Below are 17,556 nucleotides of genomic sequence, written 5' to 3' on the forward strand. Positions count from 1 at the left end.
TCTCTCAATTTTCTAAAAGATCGCGTTCGTGACTGACACTACTGAAGGTGGAATCAAAAGAGTAGGTCCCTGAGGTGGTCTATAAAAAAAAAAAAAAAGGGAAAAAATCTTACTACCGGTGCTCAGGGCCGTCTCTCAAGTTTTGCAGCTGACCAAAGTCACAAAGTCATGCTGCCTTCAAAGTTCTTGCAGTGCCAACACAAATATCCGAACTTTATGTCAAGGTATTCTAATAAATTTTCTTGCCACTAATGGTCACGTCCAACTCTCAAGTTTTTCAGTTGAGCAAAATCTCGCACGCCTCGTAAGTTCTTGTAGCACGTGTATAACAATTTATATTAAAGATTTTTGTTTCCAAAAGAAACCTGGGAACAAAATAAATCGGCTCTTGTTTATAAACCAAACGTACTCTTGAATTGCAAGACAAATTGATTGTGATCCTAACTTGGATTCACGCATTGTTACGGAAACTACTTGAGGCTGAGTCAAGATATGAGTCCCTGAATATATCTCTAGGTAGTCCTATAAGTTAGTTTCTTGCTAATCTCCGCCCTGTCCTTACTCTAAAGTTTTGCACCTGTGCGGTCCAAGGAAAGCCACTTTTCAGTTATAAGTATTTGAGTAAATTATATATATATATTTTTGAAATTTATATTTATTATACTTACACCTAATAGTTTATAAAAGCTACACTTAACGGTGCTAGTAAATCTATTTACCTCATGTGAAAAGTCAAAATTACTCCTAAGTGATGAGTAAATTACAAAAAAAAAAAAGATTAAGGATAAAATATACTTATATCTAATAATTTAAAAAATCTACGTTTATCTCCCTGAGGTTTATTCATATCCATCATTTTAACTCATAATTTAACAAAATGTTAGCCAAATTGTTAACTTAGATGAGACTTAAAAATTATATCAGAAAAAATTTAGAAAATAACTAAATTAGCCTTAAGTGGTATAACATCTACCCAAGGAGGAGAAGAGTCGTGAGGCGCCATAGGTCTAGAGCTTGATCTTGATGAATCATCAAAAAATAGCTACGTGACAAGAAAAAGCAATTTAGATCTCTCAGGCAAATGGATACTTTTAAAATTTTCTACTGCAGAAAACTAGTATCAAGAGTTTTGTCGCTTAAGCCAACCTATTCATGGTCCAAGCCAGGCCATGGAACCACAATTGATGCACCCTCCAAAATAAAGAGTTCTCACACACATATTGATTTGGATCCTTTTGATAATAGACTGCCAGGGCCATTATAATTCTATATGTCGACATAAAAATTCTCATCCACTACAACAATGTTAAGAAATCATGTCTATGGTATTAGACAAGTAGAACTTGGAATCAGCAAATGATACACTGGCATCCCCGATCTTTGTGACTTGGTGGGCGGGGAAGCGAAAACAAACTTGATAAGAAAGAAAGCTTCTTGCCGAATGCTAGTCAGGAATTAAGGATGCTCTTTATTGAATGCTGGTTGGAAAAAAAAGCTTATCATCGGTCGCTCGATGGGAAGGGATGCTAATGGTAGGGTGGCGAAGCAAGAAAGAAACCCTAGCCACTCAAACTCGATGAGAAGAAGACTCCTAAAGATGGAAGACTTCGAAGAGATCGAAAAGTCAGAAAAGTAAAAGAGGAGCTTTATTTTCATATAAGGATAATTTTGACTTTATATAATAGATAAATGGCTTCACTAATGCTATCAATTTAACTGAGTATAATTATAGATTTTACAATATATTGGGTGTAAGTGTAATAAACGTAAGCCTTAAAGAGATTTTTGCAAGATTATTTTGGTCATTTTCATCATTTTAAAAAAATTTATGATATGGCACTTGGGTTCTCTTAAAAATTAATAGTTTGACTAATATTCTGTTAAGTTATGAATTAAAGTATTGGATAAAAATAAATTTCAGAGGGTCGGCGTAGGTTTTTTATACTATTGGGTATAAATGTAATTTATCTCTAATTTCAAGATATTTTTTTATAATTTATTCAAAATATCTTTTACACCATTAAAGTAAAAAAAAAAAAGGTTTGATAGCAATTTCTCTGAGTACAGTCAAATATCAATCTAAAAATCCTTGTTCATGAAGCCAAACCGCCCAAAACTAACCATAGAAGAAAAGAAAATGATAGCCCTATCCATCAATCATCTCATCTCCCCACCTTCAACCTTCATTAACAAGGGGGCTTCTCGCATTGTGTACTCGATCCGACCATGTCAACCTTCCTAATACGTAATCAGCTTCCGCATAAGCTTCCTTCGCGTCTAATATTAAGATGAACTTCTCATCCCCAACCTTCTCAAATTTCAAGTTTGCAGGCTCAACCGACGCTGAAACGCCTACAGGCTCCGAAACACGAACCGTGCATGCAACCGGTGGGCCGACATACTTCAAGGATCGAGGCACACTGGTGGACCCAGAGGGAGGCCAGGAGCAGCGAATAATGAGTAGCTGGAGTTCATCGGATCTGAAGACCGACGCATGGATATCTGAAGATCTGAATCGTCTGCGCCCGGCTGCGCTCGCTGCTGGTGCAGGGTCGGATCAGCGGGGGTAAGATCATACTTGGTTAAGTTAAACGGTCAAGGGTCAACAAAAAAGCGACCCTCCCAACGACCGCATGAGCCCGGTCGTTTCCTTCACGCCCGTCGACCTGTGCAGATGGATGAATGATGAAGCATGAAGCCTTTCAAGATCTATGCATTAGATGATCCAATGGTCGATGGATGCGAACGAAGGTGCGTCCTTCTTTCGCCCGAAGAATACGATAGTGACTTGGTACCTCATCCATGCTCGTTCTAGCTCTTTCTGTTTTTTTTTTGCTACAACAGATGATTCATACATAAAAGTCAAAAAACAGCAAGTCTCTCAGCGCTCTGTGCAACTCTCTTTTCCAACCCACAAGGCTTCTTCCGGAATGATCAGTCACATACGAGGCCATTCCATCCGCAGCTCTGTTAGCCTCTCTATAAATATGCCTGATCTGGAAGGATATGTTTCTACTAATCATGATCCGGATGTTTCGAAATAAGGAATAGTACCCATCCATGCTGTGGTGCCGCCCCCAACTTCAGACGAGGAAGGTTGAGAGAAGCATCCACGTACTTTCGAGGAAAGCGGACGCCCATTTAACAACACCAATTCCTTTCTCCGGTGATAGAGACCAACCAGTCCGCGTCCCCTTTCTTTACTTGGAGGAAAAGATGGGAATACCCATCTATTCATTTCATGTACCTTTTTCCACGCATCGGACCCTAAGAAAGGACCGCAAGCTGTGACACTGATGAATCTGTACCCAATGAATGAAACGAATACGTTGATGGCGAGTTGTACGCAGGAAACGTCACGCATGATGGAGGGGAAAATTTGGTTCCATGTATGCGCGCGGTGAAGTGGTTGGGTCAATGTGAACACCCGTTAGGCTTTAGATCTGCTATTTCTTCAAGAAGTTGCGCGTGCGCGATAATCTTTTCTTGCATGTTCAATGTCTCCAATGTTCCACACCTAACCTAATACGTGGTTCTTGGTTACGGGACGTTGTTGGATCACGGAACGTTTCCCGGCTTTCCTTTCGAGTCCCTTGCAAAGTGTCTCAGTGGTATAATGTTTTTATTTGAATTTATAGCAAGAGATATATATAAAGTTTTACAAGAAAAGTCTGGCAAACTGCCACCGAGACAACAAAATTTTACTTCTTCAAGGAAATTAAGATTCTGCACGGCTTCAAAAAGGGTCAAAATGAGTGCACGGAGATTTAGGTTCATCTAGAATACATATGCATGCATTAATATGAGGCATGCCTCATCTACAAGAAACTATACTTTGCACGCTACATGGCGGTGCATCATACCAGTCATGCATATCAGTTCCTACGGGCCCTATCAATCATGCACTCGTCTCATATTGCCACCATGTGGATCTCCTCTCAGTTTGTTCCGGTAGTGTATTGCTGACATGATGCATATGGTGTAGGGTATAATTTCTTCATCTATGGAGCTTTAGCAGACGACGAGTCATGATGCTAGAACCACTGGGTCTAACACGCCCACATACCCACTTTTTGAAGAGGAATGCTCGGGGCTAGTGAATGCTTTATAAGCCAACCTACAACTTGAGTATGTTGAAATCACCCCCTCGCATGTGGGCTGGACTTTTCTTTCAATGAGCGAGCTCAACATGTGAAATTTTTTAACAATAAAGTTAAAGAGTGCGAAAATAAGGTTTGAACTCAGGATCTTTGCTCTGATACCATGTTGAAATTACCACTTATCTCAAAAACTTAAATTAATAGGATAAAATAGATTTATTTATATGTTTTAATTTTCTTACAGAGTACATGGTAGGATTTAACAGACCTAAAACTAGTATTCCTGATAAAGACTCATAGTTTTTCTCGTGTGAAAACATTCACTCTAGGCTGACTTAGGTGACAACTAGTGTTTTAGAGGATTCGCAACCCGCATTATTTGTACCCTTTATTTATCAGCGAGACCGACGCCGAGTGCCTACCAAAAAGGAGCTATGATTGGATCTGAGATATAGATGTTTTGGAAATGAGCGTGATAAATATGCTTTGAAGGTGACCCATTTTAGACGCTTGATTTTTATGGGCTCGTTTGGTTCGCGGAAAAAGAAGAGGGGAAAGTGTGGTCAACGGGAAAGTAATGAGATGCCTTTTGTTTGGTTGGAGTTTTCAAAGGAGAGAGACGGAAAAGTTGTATTTCCATGGGAATATGATTCCCACATTTCATGGGAAAGTCTTTCCCATGAGAAAAATGGGAAGTTACTTTCCCATGAGGTGGGAATCACTCCATTTTTTTTTTTCAAAAAAGACCCTTCAGCATTAAAGAAGCATTAAAGAGGCATTAAAGACTTAATTTTTATTAAGGGCATAATAGGAATTATACATAACTTTTTCAGGAAAGTGGATAGTCAACCAAACATATGGAAATTTGTCACTTTTCCATGGTCAACCAAACATGCCAAAAGTACTTTCCTAGGCATTCTCTTCCTAGGAATCTGTTTCCTAGGAATCATATTTCTAGGAGGAAAATTGCTTCCTGCGAACCAAACGAGCCCTATTTGTAATGAAGGTGAAGAAATTTTTCCTCCTTCTGCCGAATCATCCACTTCTAGCTGAATCAGACCAAGACGGGGTCGTGGAGGATTGACATCCTGACATTATATAAGCCCTTGGTTTATGAGCGAGACCCACATGAAGTGACTACGAGAGCCGGCTTGTGCTTGGTATCCAGGTTTAAATGATTTGGAATTAATTAAGTAATTATTATGAACTCTGAATAACGACTAATTCGGACATTACACAAGTATGTGCCAATACTTTACAGATTACCCAGTTAATCTATCCACTCCCAGCAAACAATTGGATTTGCAGAGGATTTGGACGCTAAGCCCTTAATTCACAAGTGTGTCCGTCAGCAAAACAGAGTTGTGCGTGGATCCATGGGGAGGGCGCGCGCGTGTGTATATATATATATATAATTTTGAAATAAAAATAATTATTTACACTTGGCATCTTTATTTGTTTTGCATCAAATATTGTTGCCAGAGATATGTGATTCTATCCAGCTCTACTTTCTTACCTATTTGTAGCATTTGTGCGAGGCCCAGCCTCAGTAGGCTGACCTGTTGGCTCGATCCAACATCCAAACGCCGCTCGAAGGCCTCTTCGAATCAAAACCTAGGTAAAGCCTTGGTTGAGCACGACAGAGGACTAGTCCTCCTTGGACTGTATCGGAGACTAAGAAACCTTAGTCTCCACTCTGTATAACTCTTCTCAATCCTTCTCATCCTACCACCAGAGGTCTAACCTCAATCAGAGCTCTTCACTGGAGATTTCATCATTTTTTTCTCTTCAAACACTGAATGTCATTCGCATTGCCGCCGTGTCTAAACATTGCCAGAAACCAGATAAGGGCTCGACCATCTTCGATTTACTCATCTCCTCCTACTTTCGGACTATTTGAATCTCAATTTTGGCTGGTGATTGCTGAAATTTGACTGAGAAAAAGCAACGCGTTGTTTTCCTCTTTTTCGGTAGACTGACCCATGTCTTTCTTGAATTCGGCAATTTCAACTGCCGGTGCTCATTGTCGGGCACTTCCTCCAGCCACTGGGATACCATGTCTAGAGCTCCAGCCATTGGGATGCTCGATTTCCATGGTTAAAGGAGTCAGAACCTCTGTTTTGAGTAGATTTGGTGCTACCGGCTGTAAATTGCCTCCGACCACCAGTTGAAGCTGGCCACTTGTTGGCCGACTGTCGATACCTAACCTCAAGCACCACCTACGACCACGCTCTTCCTTCCTCTTCCTTAGTTAGAGAGGTAGAAGCTTGTTTTCTTTCTTCTCTCTTCTTTTCTCTCTTTCCCATGCTTTCTCTCTGTTATTTCTCTTTCTATCTGGACTTTCTCTCTCTAGAATTGTTGGATCCTGTAAGAATGCTTTTCGATGATTTTTTGGATCGACCTTAGTAAATGGTCTTAAATCCAGGATTCATGGGCGACATAACAGCCCCCATCTTGGTCCTTACTAAACACTGTTAGATTTGATCAGCCTCGATCTCTGTTGAACCATTTGTGTCCTAATCCAAGCATGATTCAGTGAAATCACCTTAAAATTTAAGATTTTTATTTTTAAAATAATTATGATGAAATTCTAATAAAAAATATAATTTTTGGAATATTAGGCGCTGAGAAGAATTTTTAGAATTAATTAGATCCTTTAGTTTAATTGCATTCGTAAGGTAAGTAATGTAACCCTTTTTATAAATTTATCAAAAAATTATAAATATTTTTCGAATCAAATTATTCTTGATTTATGAATTTGAATCATGGTGTTTTATTGTTATATATGCCTCTTTCTAGAATATTGTATGATTCTTAATTAAATGTATTGATTTTGATATGAATTATTCTTGATTGATTTCAATATCGTATGATTTTATGTATCTTACCATTTGGAATACTAAATATGAGAAAATAAATTTTGCTTCGAAATAGATTTAGACTCGTAGGCAAACTATGTATCGATACCTACTAATGGAGATTATTTGCTGGTATATCAATACCCTGTTAGTGGGAGTTATTCACTGATATATCAACACTCTGCAAGTGGGGATTATTCGCTGATATATCGATACTGTATTAGTGGAGGTTATTCGTTGGCATATCGACACCCTGCTTGTGGCTATTATTCGCCGGTATATCGACACCTTGCAAGTGGAGGTTATATGTTGGCAAATCGACACCTCGTTAACTGGGGTTATACGTTAGCATATTGATACCTTAGTAGCGGAGGTTATACGTTGGCACTTTTATGAGCTTATATTCTGGCCTAGCCACATGGTGTAAATATGGTCATAATTCATGGTTGTCGAGATGAACTTGATAATTTGAAAAATAATTGATTTATGAAATAAGATTTGAATTTTTAAAATGACTGGATAGCGTATTGATATGGTTTTGAATTTTATATTTTACATGCTTAATTTTTGTATATTATTATTTTATTGCTTGATTTATCTAACTTAAGTGTTTGTTGCTTATTGGGCTATTTAACTCATTATACGATTTCTTACTGTTTTTACATATCTAAAGAATTAGTTCGACTTAGAGATTTATTATAGGAAAGAGATTAGAGAGAAGATTTTCGCATTTTTATATTAAGACTACATTTTGTTTTAGAGCTGATACAAGATTTTGAAATATTATTGATTTTGTAAGATTTTTAATTTTATTATTTAATTAAAATTTAAATATTATTATTTAAATTATTTTTACTGTTTAATTATGATATTATGATGGAATGTTTTGAATATTTATTGGAAGAGTTTTTTAAGAATATGCGATGATGTGAATCTTTACCTGCTATTTTAGATCGAGGTTGCAACAATTTGTCTCCATGCATCTTATATCGGGACTCTGTTAGGGCCTCTTAATCAACTTTCTCGACAACTGACAATGGAAAAGTAGCAGAAACGATGCTGCTGCCTCGGAGGAGACAGCTCATCAGTTTACAGTTCCCTCGGCCTTCCGACAGCGTACTGGCCCCGCTCTCTTGTCCGTATTTTCGCCAAGTCTTGCACTGAAAACGAAGTAAGTGGACTTAAGAGAAGGTCACGTCGATGCGCGTTCCCATTTGACATTTTCTCTAGGGTTTTTCAAAGATGTTTACAACTTCTACGATGATTCCAGCGACGTTTCGCTTGATTGACCAATCACAGATCTAATATTTTCTTCTTGAGTTGAACCCCAGCTCATTCCTTAAGGGACGAATCCGAACAGTTGACTTTTAAATCAGTGACTTGAGAGCATTTCCAAGATGGCCTTGGAAATCTAGGATCTCTGGGCCAGTTGGCTCTCGAGAAAGCCAATTAAAGCCTGCCAACTATCCTCAAGTGAAGTCTAGGCTACGCTTGGCCCCACCGATAATTTCTGGGAACCCATCCATGTAGTTTTCCATCGCTGAATGTGCGCGCATACGTGTCTGTGGTTCTTTCGTCCTTTTTTATTATTATTATTTTGCTTAGGAAAACAAAAGGAAGGGGTGAGGAGGATCTCACCCACGTAGCAACCCTCACTGGACCCCCTTTCCACTAGAGAATGTTCGATATGGGTAGGCAAGCTAGCACCACTTAAGTACCGGCAAACCAGATGGCGACTCCACCGGACAAAACAGGCTGGGGGCATCCGGTCCCCGTATTTATCGATGCCCGCGTGTTTCGAACTTGGGCCACTTCGGTAAAATCTTAATTCCGTTTCAATCGTGCTACCACCTCAGTGGTTACCGGACTTATTTGGCTCGCTAAAAAAAAGGAATAAAAAAAATATGTCATATTTAGTTAGAATTTTTTTTTGTTGGTGTGGTTTCTCCTTATGTGAGACCAATCTTATTTAATATTAAAAAAAATAGGATAAAAAAAGGAACCACGGGCTTGGGTGAGGTAATTGCAAAGAAACATGGCTCTGCTAAAAACAGAAAGAAAAAAACAAAGAAAAAAAAGATGTTGGTTTATCGGATGATCGAATAGTTAATTTTATCTAGATTTGGCTAAAATTTCAGTATATTATTGCTGATATTAAGAGTTATAGATTGAACAGTTTAGATCTTTGAAAAGTCTTTTCTATTTATTATTCCAAGTATTAATACTTAGTGAGATCCAACCTCTATTTTGTTGTTTATTGTTGAAATATGTCTTATTAGTGATGAATGTTCTTGTTGTGAAAGCTAAAATTAAATCTTGTTGATGTTTGTGAAGCCTTTAGTTGAACTAGAGAGAATCTATTGTAATCCTATTATTCTAAATAGTAGAAGTTTTTGGCTGGACTAAGTCTCATAGTTTTTTTCTTTTAATCAAAGGATATTTCATGTTAAAATTATTCCAATCAAAGGATGTTTTTTAATAAAATTGTGTTGCCTCTTGGGTGCAGATTACTTGATTATTTTTCTTGTTAATTGCTTGAGTAGATTGTAGAGATTATTATTGTTTGGTGAGTGATATTCTATTTAATTACGCAAAGAGGAAAAAAAGGTTTGCGACATCATTATTTCTTGATTATATTTTTTTAATATTTTTAAACACGAGAAATAAAAAATAACATTCTCATGAAAATAAGATTTTTATATTTTATAAAAAAATTCATGGAAGACATGAAAAAGCTACTTTTCCACCGATTGAGAATTAGGGTCTTTTCTTTCTAAAGGTACGCTTAAGCTATCAGAATCTATAAATAAAGTCATTTTCTTTATTAAGGGTATAATAGGTATTTCATCCATTTTAGAAAAATAGATAATCAACAAAATATAAGCCATCTAGGATGTGCCACTTTTTCATAATCAACCAAATATACTAAAACCATTTTTCTAAGCATCATATCTGTAGAAATCTTTTCAAAAAAAATATTTTAGTGAGGAAAAAAAAATTTGCGAACCAAACGAGTCTGTAGAGTTTTTATTTAGCCACGAAGAGGATTAGTTTTTCTGGAAGATTGGTGTTTTGAAGTTCGAAGTTGCTTGATGTAGGATTATTGATCGTCTGAGTAAGGATAGTGTATTTCTAGATAGTAGATCTGTTACAATTCAGGATATAGAAATTTTCTATGAGCATAGATCCTCTGCAATGTTCTGTTTCTACGATAAAGCATGTGCATCACTCAATGGTGGCCATCAAAAAATAGATGGCCATCAAAAAAAAGAAATTTGCATGTTATATATAGTATATTTTGTTTGATGGTTGTCCATCTTTTGATGGCAGACATCAAGCGGGGCATCGTGGTTCATGTTCTATAGCTTGGATACGTGCTACGTGGCAGCCAGGAACTCATTTTCAACTATAAAATCCGTCTACATGTAGTGTGTTAGAATTTCCTGCAAATAGTGGTAAATGATGTGACACCTACGCGAAACTTTTCATATATCTCAAGTGGATGCCTATGAATCATGACCTTAGAAAAGCAATGAGGTAATATGAATTGACTTTTCCAAGATAAAGAATGGAAGATGCAAAAAAAATCAAGATGGAAGTGAATTTGCAACCGTAAACATCATGTTATCAACACTATGCCATAATCTGCAAAATTTTTTATTCATATAAAACTTCATGAATTAAGCTATGAAGACCTAAGAATATATTAACGATTGGTGGCGAGTGTTAAACTTGATGGTCTAATAAGAAATCAGTTAACCACAACCACATTTTATTTTTGTCGGAACACAAAATTAATTTTTCTGAGCATAGTAATTTTTTCTGCTCTTTCAACCATTATAATCCTGCTAATATACCAAACTTTACAGATTGTGTCATTGAACAACTCATGCCTCATTCAAAAAGGCTATGCAAAAGGTAATTTTTGAGTTTCTTGATCCTGTACAAGTACTCAAGATCTATCCAGCAAATAATCGATATGGGATTAAATACACATCCGCATGGATCCTCACATATTCCCCCCATTTAAGCTTTAGCGTTCTCACCAAACCAAGAATCCAAATCCAATCATAAACACCATGACCAGCTCATGATCAACTTAAATAAACCTATACTGCAATATTCTCTAATCTACATAGGTCATGGGTTGGATTTGCTCTAATACCATTTGTAATAACTCAGGACCTCATTCAAAAAAAATTAGCCAAAAGGTATTTTTTGAGTTTCTCAATCCTGTATAAGTATCCAAGATCTACCTAGTAAATAATCAATATGGGACTATACACACGCCCGATGGGTCCTCTCCTCACGGTGAGAGAGATAAACACGTCTTATATGAGGCAGAAGAGAAATATTACAAAGTAATATTCACCAGATCTTATTGGCTGCCATACCGCATCAGCGATTTGATTTTCTAAATATTCTCTCCATGATGTTGACTAGGGATAGAGAAAGGTGACGCATCGGGTAGAGGAAGCATGATCCACAAATGAAGAGATAACCCAAAAGAATAAACTGATTATTACCCAATATAAGTTACCAGTGGTCGGTCAAATTTGCCGTCGGAAGGCCTCTTTTACTTAAACAACAAGATTTGGTCCCCAAACGGCATGCTAAATCTCACACTAAAAAGTAGTCCACAAGCCTGTTGGAACAAATTAAAGTGATTACAAAAAAAAAAAAAAAAAATCTAGTTCTATTGGTCAGTCAAAGCCGCCGTCTCGAGGTCATTTTACGTAAACAGCAAAAATTTAATCACCAAACTACATCAAAATTCTTATACTGACAACACCCAAATAACTCACGTGTTAATTTAAAAGAACAAAATTGTAGGCAGTAGATGGAGATTAAAACTAAGGGGAGTTCTCCATCCTTCACTGCATCCTGCTATGGTATATCCCTGGGGAGAGCTACGTTCAGACCCATGCAAACTGTGGTCAATGAGGTTGAGCCACCAAAAGGACAACCAGCCTTCTCCATCGAATTTGAGAATCCAAGAATCCATTCGCTTCTTCGTCTAGATTTTGCCATCTTTGAATAGAACTGGATGTCGTGTGGTCATTCATGTAGTTGGAGCCAACCTCTGGAGAAGGAAGGTCAGGGAGTCGTGGTTGCTGGTGGCGCCACCACACCGTCAACCACCCTCTTCACGGCTTCTTTGAACGACTCCTCCTCCCAATTACTGGCCTGTGACATCAATAGCAGCACCCTCCGTATTAATATTTTATTAATATCAAGTTGACGAAGCCTTGATAACTACAAAGGAAACTTCTTGCGTCTTCCGGGCTACAAAGTATATGAAGATATATTATAATATTATATTTAGTCATGGGAAGTTGGTCCGGTCATCATCAGTTCTTAAATCAAAACAACTTTGTGGCTGAATGAGCCTAAAACGTATCAATTAATATTCGTGGAGTTTGGTTATTAGTTTGACAGCCGGACAGATCAGGTGGTCTTGAGGTTGGCGAGCATAAAACTTACAAAATCCATTGGACTGATTAAAAGATCGAATTAAAGATCACATTAGATGTCTTTAATTTCAATTAAAAATTGACGCGGTTGACGGGATTATATGTTACATGTACAGGAGGAAGAAATTGACCGAGCTGTTCTAACTCCGCCCATTGGCTCAAACATTTGGTATGGCAGTCAAATTTGTTGTACGAGTTATAGATGTTTCCTATTGACCCAGCCATTGACAGCCATTCACTATAGGATACAAAGGGAATTCTAAAAAGTTGAAAAGCCTTCATGAAGAGGGCGCACCTAAAAATTTCCTGATACTCTGGAGCGTTGCTTTTAGCCTTGCATAAATTCTGTTTATAAACTTTATCCTGAATGCTTTAGAACATTTTATTCCTTGCCTTAAAAAGAAAAAAAGGCAAAGGTCCTTGCCCTTGCTTTGTTCCCTGCTTCATATCCTTTCTTTTTGGAAGGGTTATTAACAAAACAAAACAATTGGACTGCAAGGAATGAGGTATAGTTCAGGTTTTTGCTGTTAGAAACATAATTTTCTTGAGATCACATTTCTAAATATAAAAGCTTCTGTCTTTTTTATAAGAAAAACTTTCTTTAGTTTGTTGAAATGCTAAGATTCCATCTTTACCAACTTGTTTCCATTATAATCCACAAAAATTAATTTAGGGATCTTTCCCCACTTTGCAGAGAAGTTTAGGCATAAACTCTTACAAACATGAATTTCTTTAGATTGCAATTTGAACTGAATATCTGGTTAATATGTCAAAATTTTAAAGTAGAATATTTGGAAGCGCAATAAAAATCGTCCAACTTGTAGTTCATCAAAATCTTTTTAGCATAATATCACAAGGAATATTATTTGGCAGCAATTCCAAATTAATATCATCAAATAAACGATGAACATTTGAAACTATATTCCGTACCTGAACTTGTAGTGTGAAATTTGAGCGTGCAAATGAATTCGTCTGTGGTGAACCTGAGCTTGCCTCCACTGACACCAAGCTGATATTTCCCATCTCTTTCAGGCGTTCCACTATGCGGAGAACTAAATCTATCATATTACATTCTACCCTAACTGTAATTATAAGGTTCATTCTTTGGGCTTCTGATGTTGATTCGGAGGCCCTTGTTATCTGAACTTCTACTCTTTCTGTTGAATCACCAACTTCTTTAATATCAACAGCAGGCTGAAGTTGCATTTCTAGCATTCGGTTTCTCTCTTCAAGCTCAGAGATTTGAGCTTTCAAAGTATTTACATACTCCCTTGTGTTGGAAAGCACTGATGCCTTGTCCTTCTGTTTCACGGAAAAAAAAGAAAGAAAATGTCAAGAGATTGTTCATCTGATAACTTCTTGTTGTACTATTCTTCTACTAATCAAGCTGTCACAAATAATTATAACAAGTATAAAATGTGAGGCTGAATATAAACTAAAAGCCTACAATGTCAGTGAATGAAAAATGCATGTCAAGGGTTTTTTTTAATGGAAAGAAGTTATTCTCAATGGTTCTTAAAACGGGCTTCAATCCCGTACTTCTTCGCAACAATACTGTTTCTGCTACTGATAAAGCTGTTGCTTATAGGCAGAACAAACATGAAACGAATATCAAACTGAATTATGGATCATATCCCCTAGTTCTTGTCTAACAAGAAACATTAATTGTTCTACTGATCGGGTTGTGATCAACAGATGGGAAAAGCAAACATGAAATATGAGATTTAATTATGAATATGCAGCCTGCATAGTTGAATTCAATACTTGTTAAGGAATTAAGGTTGCTTTTATATGATTAAACTTGCTTGACACTGCATACCTTAGAACTTGGTGGTAGTAACATTCTTAGTGCATGAAAACTCTCATTAAGCTTCTCTCGGCGCCTGCGCTCAGATATCATATGGTGCAACTGGTTGCTTGTCGGCCGTACCTCCTGCATACGAGTTTGATATCTCATATGATGTATCCTTCTCAGGATAGAGATTGCCGTTTTCACCATCTTCTGGCCATGCACTGCTGCCTGGGGTTCGAGTATTGGAGCAAAAGCTGGATTATATGCCTGAAATGACCCCACTGGACGGCTTCTTGGGCTGTGCTGGGCTTGATCCTGGCGTAGAGACTGGTAGAACAATGGAGAAGAAGAAGAAGGTGTAGAGAGAACAGCAAGCATTGCTCTCGTGAGTGCTGCATCATCACTTGCAGGGGTTGGAAGCTGGACATCTCGGTACCGAGCATAGGCTTGCATGGTCATTTGGTGCGGTGGAACCACTAGCGCTTGCTCTCCAGTCATCTCCGGCATGAAAGGAGCGCCCGAGTACTCTGGACTTCCCACCGACAAAGATCGAAGCGACGAGGACGACGATGAGGGCTTACTCTGGTCGGGTGCCGGGAATGGGTCCCCTAAGAGGGAGTGTTGAACAAAATCTTCGGAAAACACATGCTGGATGTTCGTTTGCGCGTACATCTGCCCCGAAAATCCATTTAGAATAATATATACAACTGATATTAAATTGGAGATCAAAATGATGCATGGTATCACAATCCATCCATGATAAAACGTGAGCTAAAGTTGCTTACAATATCTGACATGGTCATCCCTAATTCAATCTCCCCGCTGCTGCATCCCATAAAAATAGCTGTCTGTTGAAAACAGCAGTCCATTCCATTGGTGGATTATATTCTTTTCTTCAAGTTTCAACAAAAATAACAGCTCGTGACTCTAGTATTAAGTACAAACCTTAATTCTGGCTTCCTGAAACAATATTGAAGACATAGCCAAAGTAAGCATCTCCATAATAAGCAAATGCGATAGAAAGCGCAAGGAGTATTCCATCTCTCCTCGCTTACTGCATCCTTTACCTGGTAAAACCGCCGCTGGATTTGCATCGAAGCCGAGTTCATTAGCTCCGACTCCCCTAGCTCGATGTATGGGATCCCTTCCTTGTAGGCCGACCCAGGGACACAACTTGAAACAGAAAAAATCAAAACCCGTATCAACAAAACGGAACATATGCATCAAGCAACGCATATTTATACATAGCTTCCTTTCAGGGACTTTTAACGTACGCACCCGCTGTCGATGCTGAAACGCAAATTCCGGTAGGCCTCGAAGAGCCTCCGGGAGAGGCTGCCCGACGAGGAGCTTGGGTGGCTGCTGTCGTCCTCGCGATGCCATCCATCGATGGAGGCCAAGTGGCTGATTGAAGTGGTGGCACCAAGAATTAAGTGGTAAAGAGGACAGATGGTTTTAGAGGGAAGAAAGACGACGGAAAGAGGAGAGGAGAGGGTGACATACTTGGATTGGCGGGGAAGCGCAGTCCACAGGCAGATATACGAGCATCCGAGGATCCGTGCCGCGCTCTGGAGGAAGCGCCGGCGGTCATCGGCGCTAAGGAGAAAGACCGAGTCCATGAGTGAGATAGGGCGAGCCGTATAGCCCTCAGCTTTGGAGGTGTCGTTGCCATCTATATTCTATCCGGCTCGGGTTCTTATGGTTTATGTGTGTTATCTTGGAGCAGGTGGGATCGGACACGAGAGAGAGAAAGAAAGAGGGGAAGAAAGTGAGAGATTTCGGGTGGAAAGATTGAAAAGTAGCGAGCATCGGGCAGCCAGAAACATTCAGAGGAAGAAAAGTAGTCGTTCAAAGTCTTCGCGCGCGAGGGTTTGAAAAGGGGTCAAAATAGGAAGCAGTTAGGAGAGAGGGAGAGAGAGATGCAACTTGGTCTAGGATAAGACAAACCTAACCCGGACCGCCTGTTGTTTCAGTCTGATAGCATCGACATCTCGCTAATTTAAATTGATTTCTAGGTTAATAATTATCAAATCAAAGCAACTTGGGCTGGGTTTTGGGCAATCACAAACATGTGCTGTACGTGTTAATAACTAAGGGCTCCAAATATAATGAAAAAAATTATCTATCGTAGGCAACTCAGTCAAAACCAATTCTAACCAACCAAATCCAGCTTGTCCTAGCCCAACTCATTCTGGGATCTCCTTGGATGGAAACTTGTGCAGGTTGGTATTTTCTTCTTTTTCTCCTTCATGTAAGTGCTTGGCTCCTTATTTGGACCAATTCACCCAAATTGCACTTTCGCTTTTGCATCTGTTGAGCGAATGTCGCCATCGCTTTATCCTTTAGATGTTGCATGCATTTTAAGTGCATAAATTTTTGCATGTATTATTATGGACACTTCGAGATATTTTATTTTTTTGATTTTATTGGATATATTTATACTTGTCAAATATGAATCGGCCGTCATAGCCATATTATAAAAGAAAAAAAAAGAAAAAAAGAAAAGAAAACAAGCGCCGTCGGAAAGTTGGCATTGCGAAGGGTCAGAAGTGCTCCACGTGCATGTGAGGACGAAACCATGGGATGGAATGATGGACATGCATGCCTCACTTCCATGCGGTTGCGGTCGGGGCTCATCTAGAAACTAGTAACCTTGAATTATTTTTGTCCCTCCCACTCCAGCCCTCACGGACAGTCTCGGTCCGCATATCTCAGACAGGAATCCTTTTTCCTGCGCCCGTCTTTGCCCTCACTTTGCCACCCTTGTGATAAAAAATATCTTTTGCATCGTCCTTTTAAGTTAGTGCATACTAGGTACAAATTTTTTTGTAAAAAAATCGTATACTTTTTTGTCCAACTTCTATAATACTTATATTCAAAATAAAGTAAAGAAAGAATAATCTAGATGCACAGTGCTTTGTACGTTTCATTTTTGGACCAGGCTACTCTTCCCGTAGTCTGTTATTATTATTTTTTTCCCTGAGAGAATATGGCGCTGGAAAAATATCCTAAAAAATGTCTGATGCTGCAACAGGCCAAAAGAAGACCAAAATAATTTTTTAAAAAAAAGTACAAAAAAAACCAAGAGTATATAATATTTATATAATTTGGTCTATTAATCTAAAAACTTTACTAATATATATATATATATATATATATATATATATATATATATATGTGTGTGTGTGTGTGTGTGTGTAAAATTTTATAAAAAAGTATAAATTTTTTTTGCAAACTCTAGCCTTTAATACATCCGATCTCTATAATGCTCAATTTCTCTTTTCTCTTAGAGTTATAAGATAGAGTAATTTAATTTAGACTCGAATTATCCG

General features: G+C 38.2%; 1 protein-coding gene across 1 annotated transcript; it reads right to left on the reverse strand.

Annotated features, from left to right (window-relative positions):
* Positions 1-13,260: 13,260 nt before the first annotated feature.
* LOC103702073 (putative transcription factor bHLH041) lies at positions 13,261-15,843 on the reverse strand. Its single transcript, XM_017841541.3, has 6 exons — positions 15,503-15,843; positions 15,292-15,397; positions 15,170-15,184; positions 15,010-15,072; positions 14,252-14,896; positions 13,261-13,734 (listed from the first exon to the last, which is right to left on the reverse strand). The coding sequence occupies exons 1-6, from the start codon at positions 15,841-15,843 to the stop codon at positions 13,261-13,263; spliced, it is 1,644 nt and encodes a 547-aa protein (XP_017697030.3).
* Positions 15,844-17,556: the final 1,713 nt, after the last annotated feature.

This window comes from Phoenix dactylifera, chromosome 8, assembly GCF_009389715.1.
Source record: "Phoenix dactylifera cultivar Barhee BC4 chromosome 8, palm_55x_up_171113_PBpolish2nd_filt_p, whole genome shotgun sequence".
NCBI classification, from domain to species: domain Eukaryota; kingdom Viridiplantae; phylum Streptophyta; class Magnoliopsida; order Arecales; family Arecaceae; genus Phoenix; species Phoenix dactylifera.

Excerpts from the sequence above, each read along its gene's own strand:
- LOC103702073 (XM_017841541.3), bottom strand. The coding sequence starts at position 15,843 with ATGGACTCGGTCTTTCTCCTTAGCGCCGATGACCGCCGGCGCTTCCTC. Across the intron at positions 15,398-15,502 it reads CGTTTCAGCATCGACAGCGG|TTGTGTCCCTGGGTCGGCCT; the intron begins GTGCGTACGTTA and ends TTCTGTTTCAAG. Across the intron at positions 13,735-14,251 it reads TACTACCACCAAGTTCTAAG|AAGGACAAGGCATCAGTGCT; the intron begins GTATGCAGTGTC and ends TCCGTGAAACAG.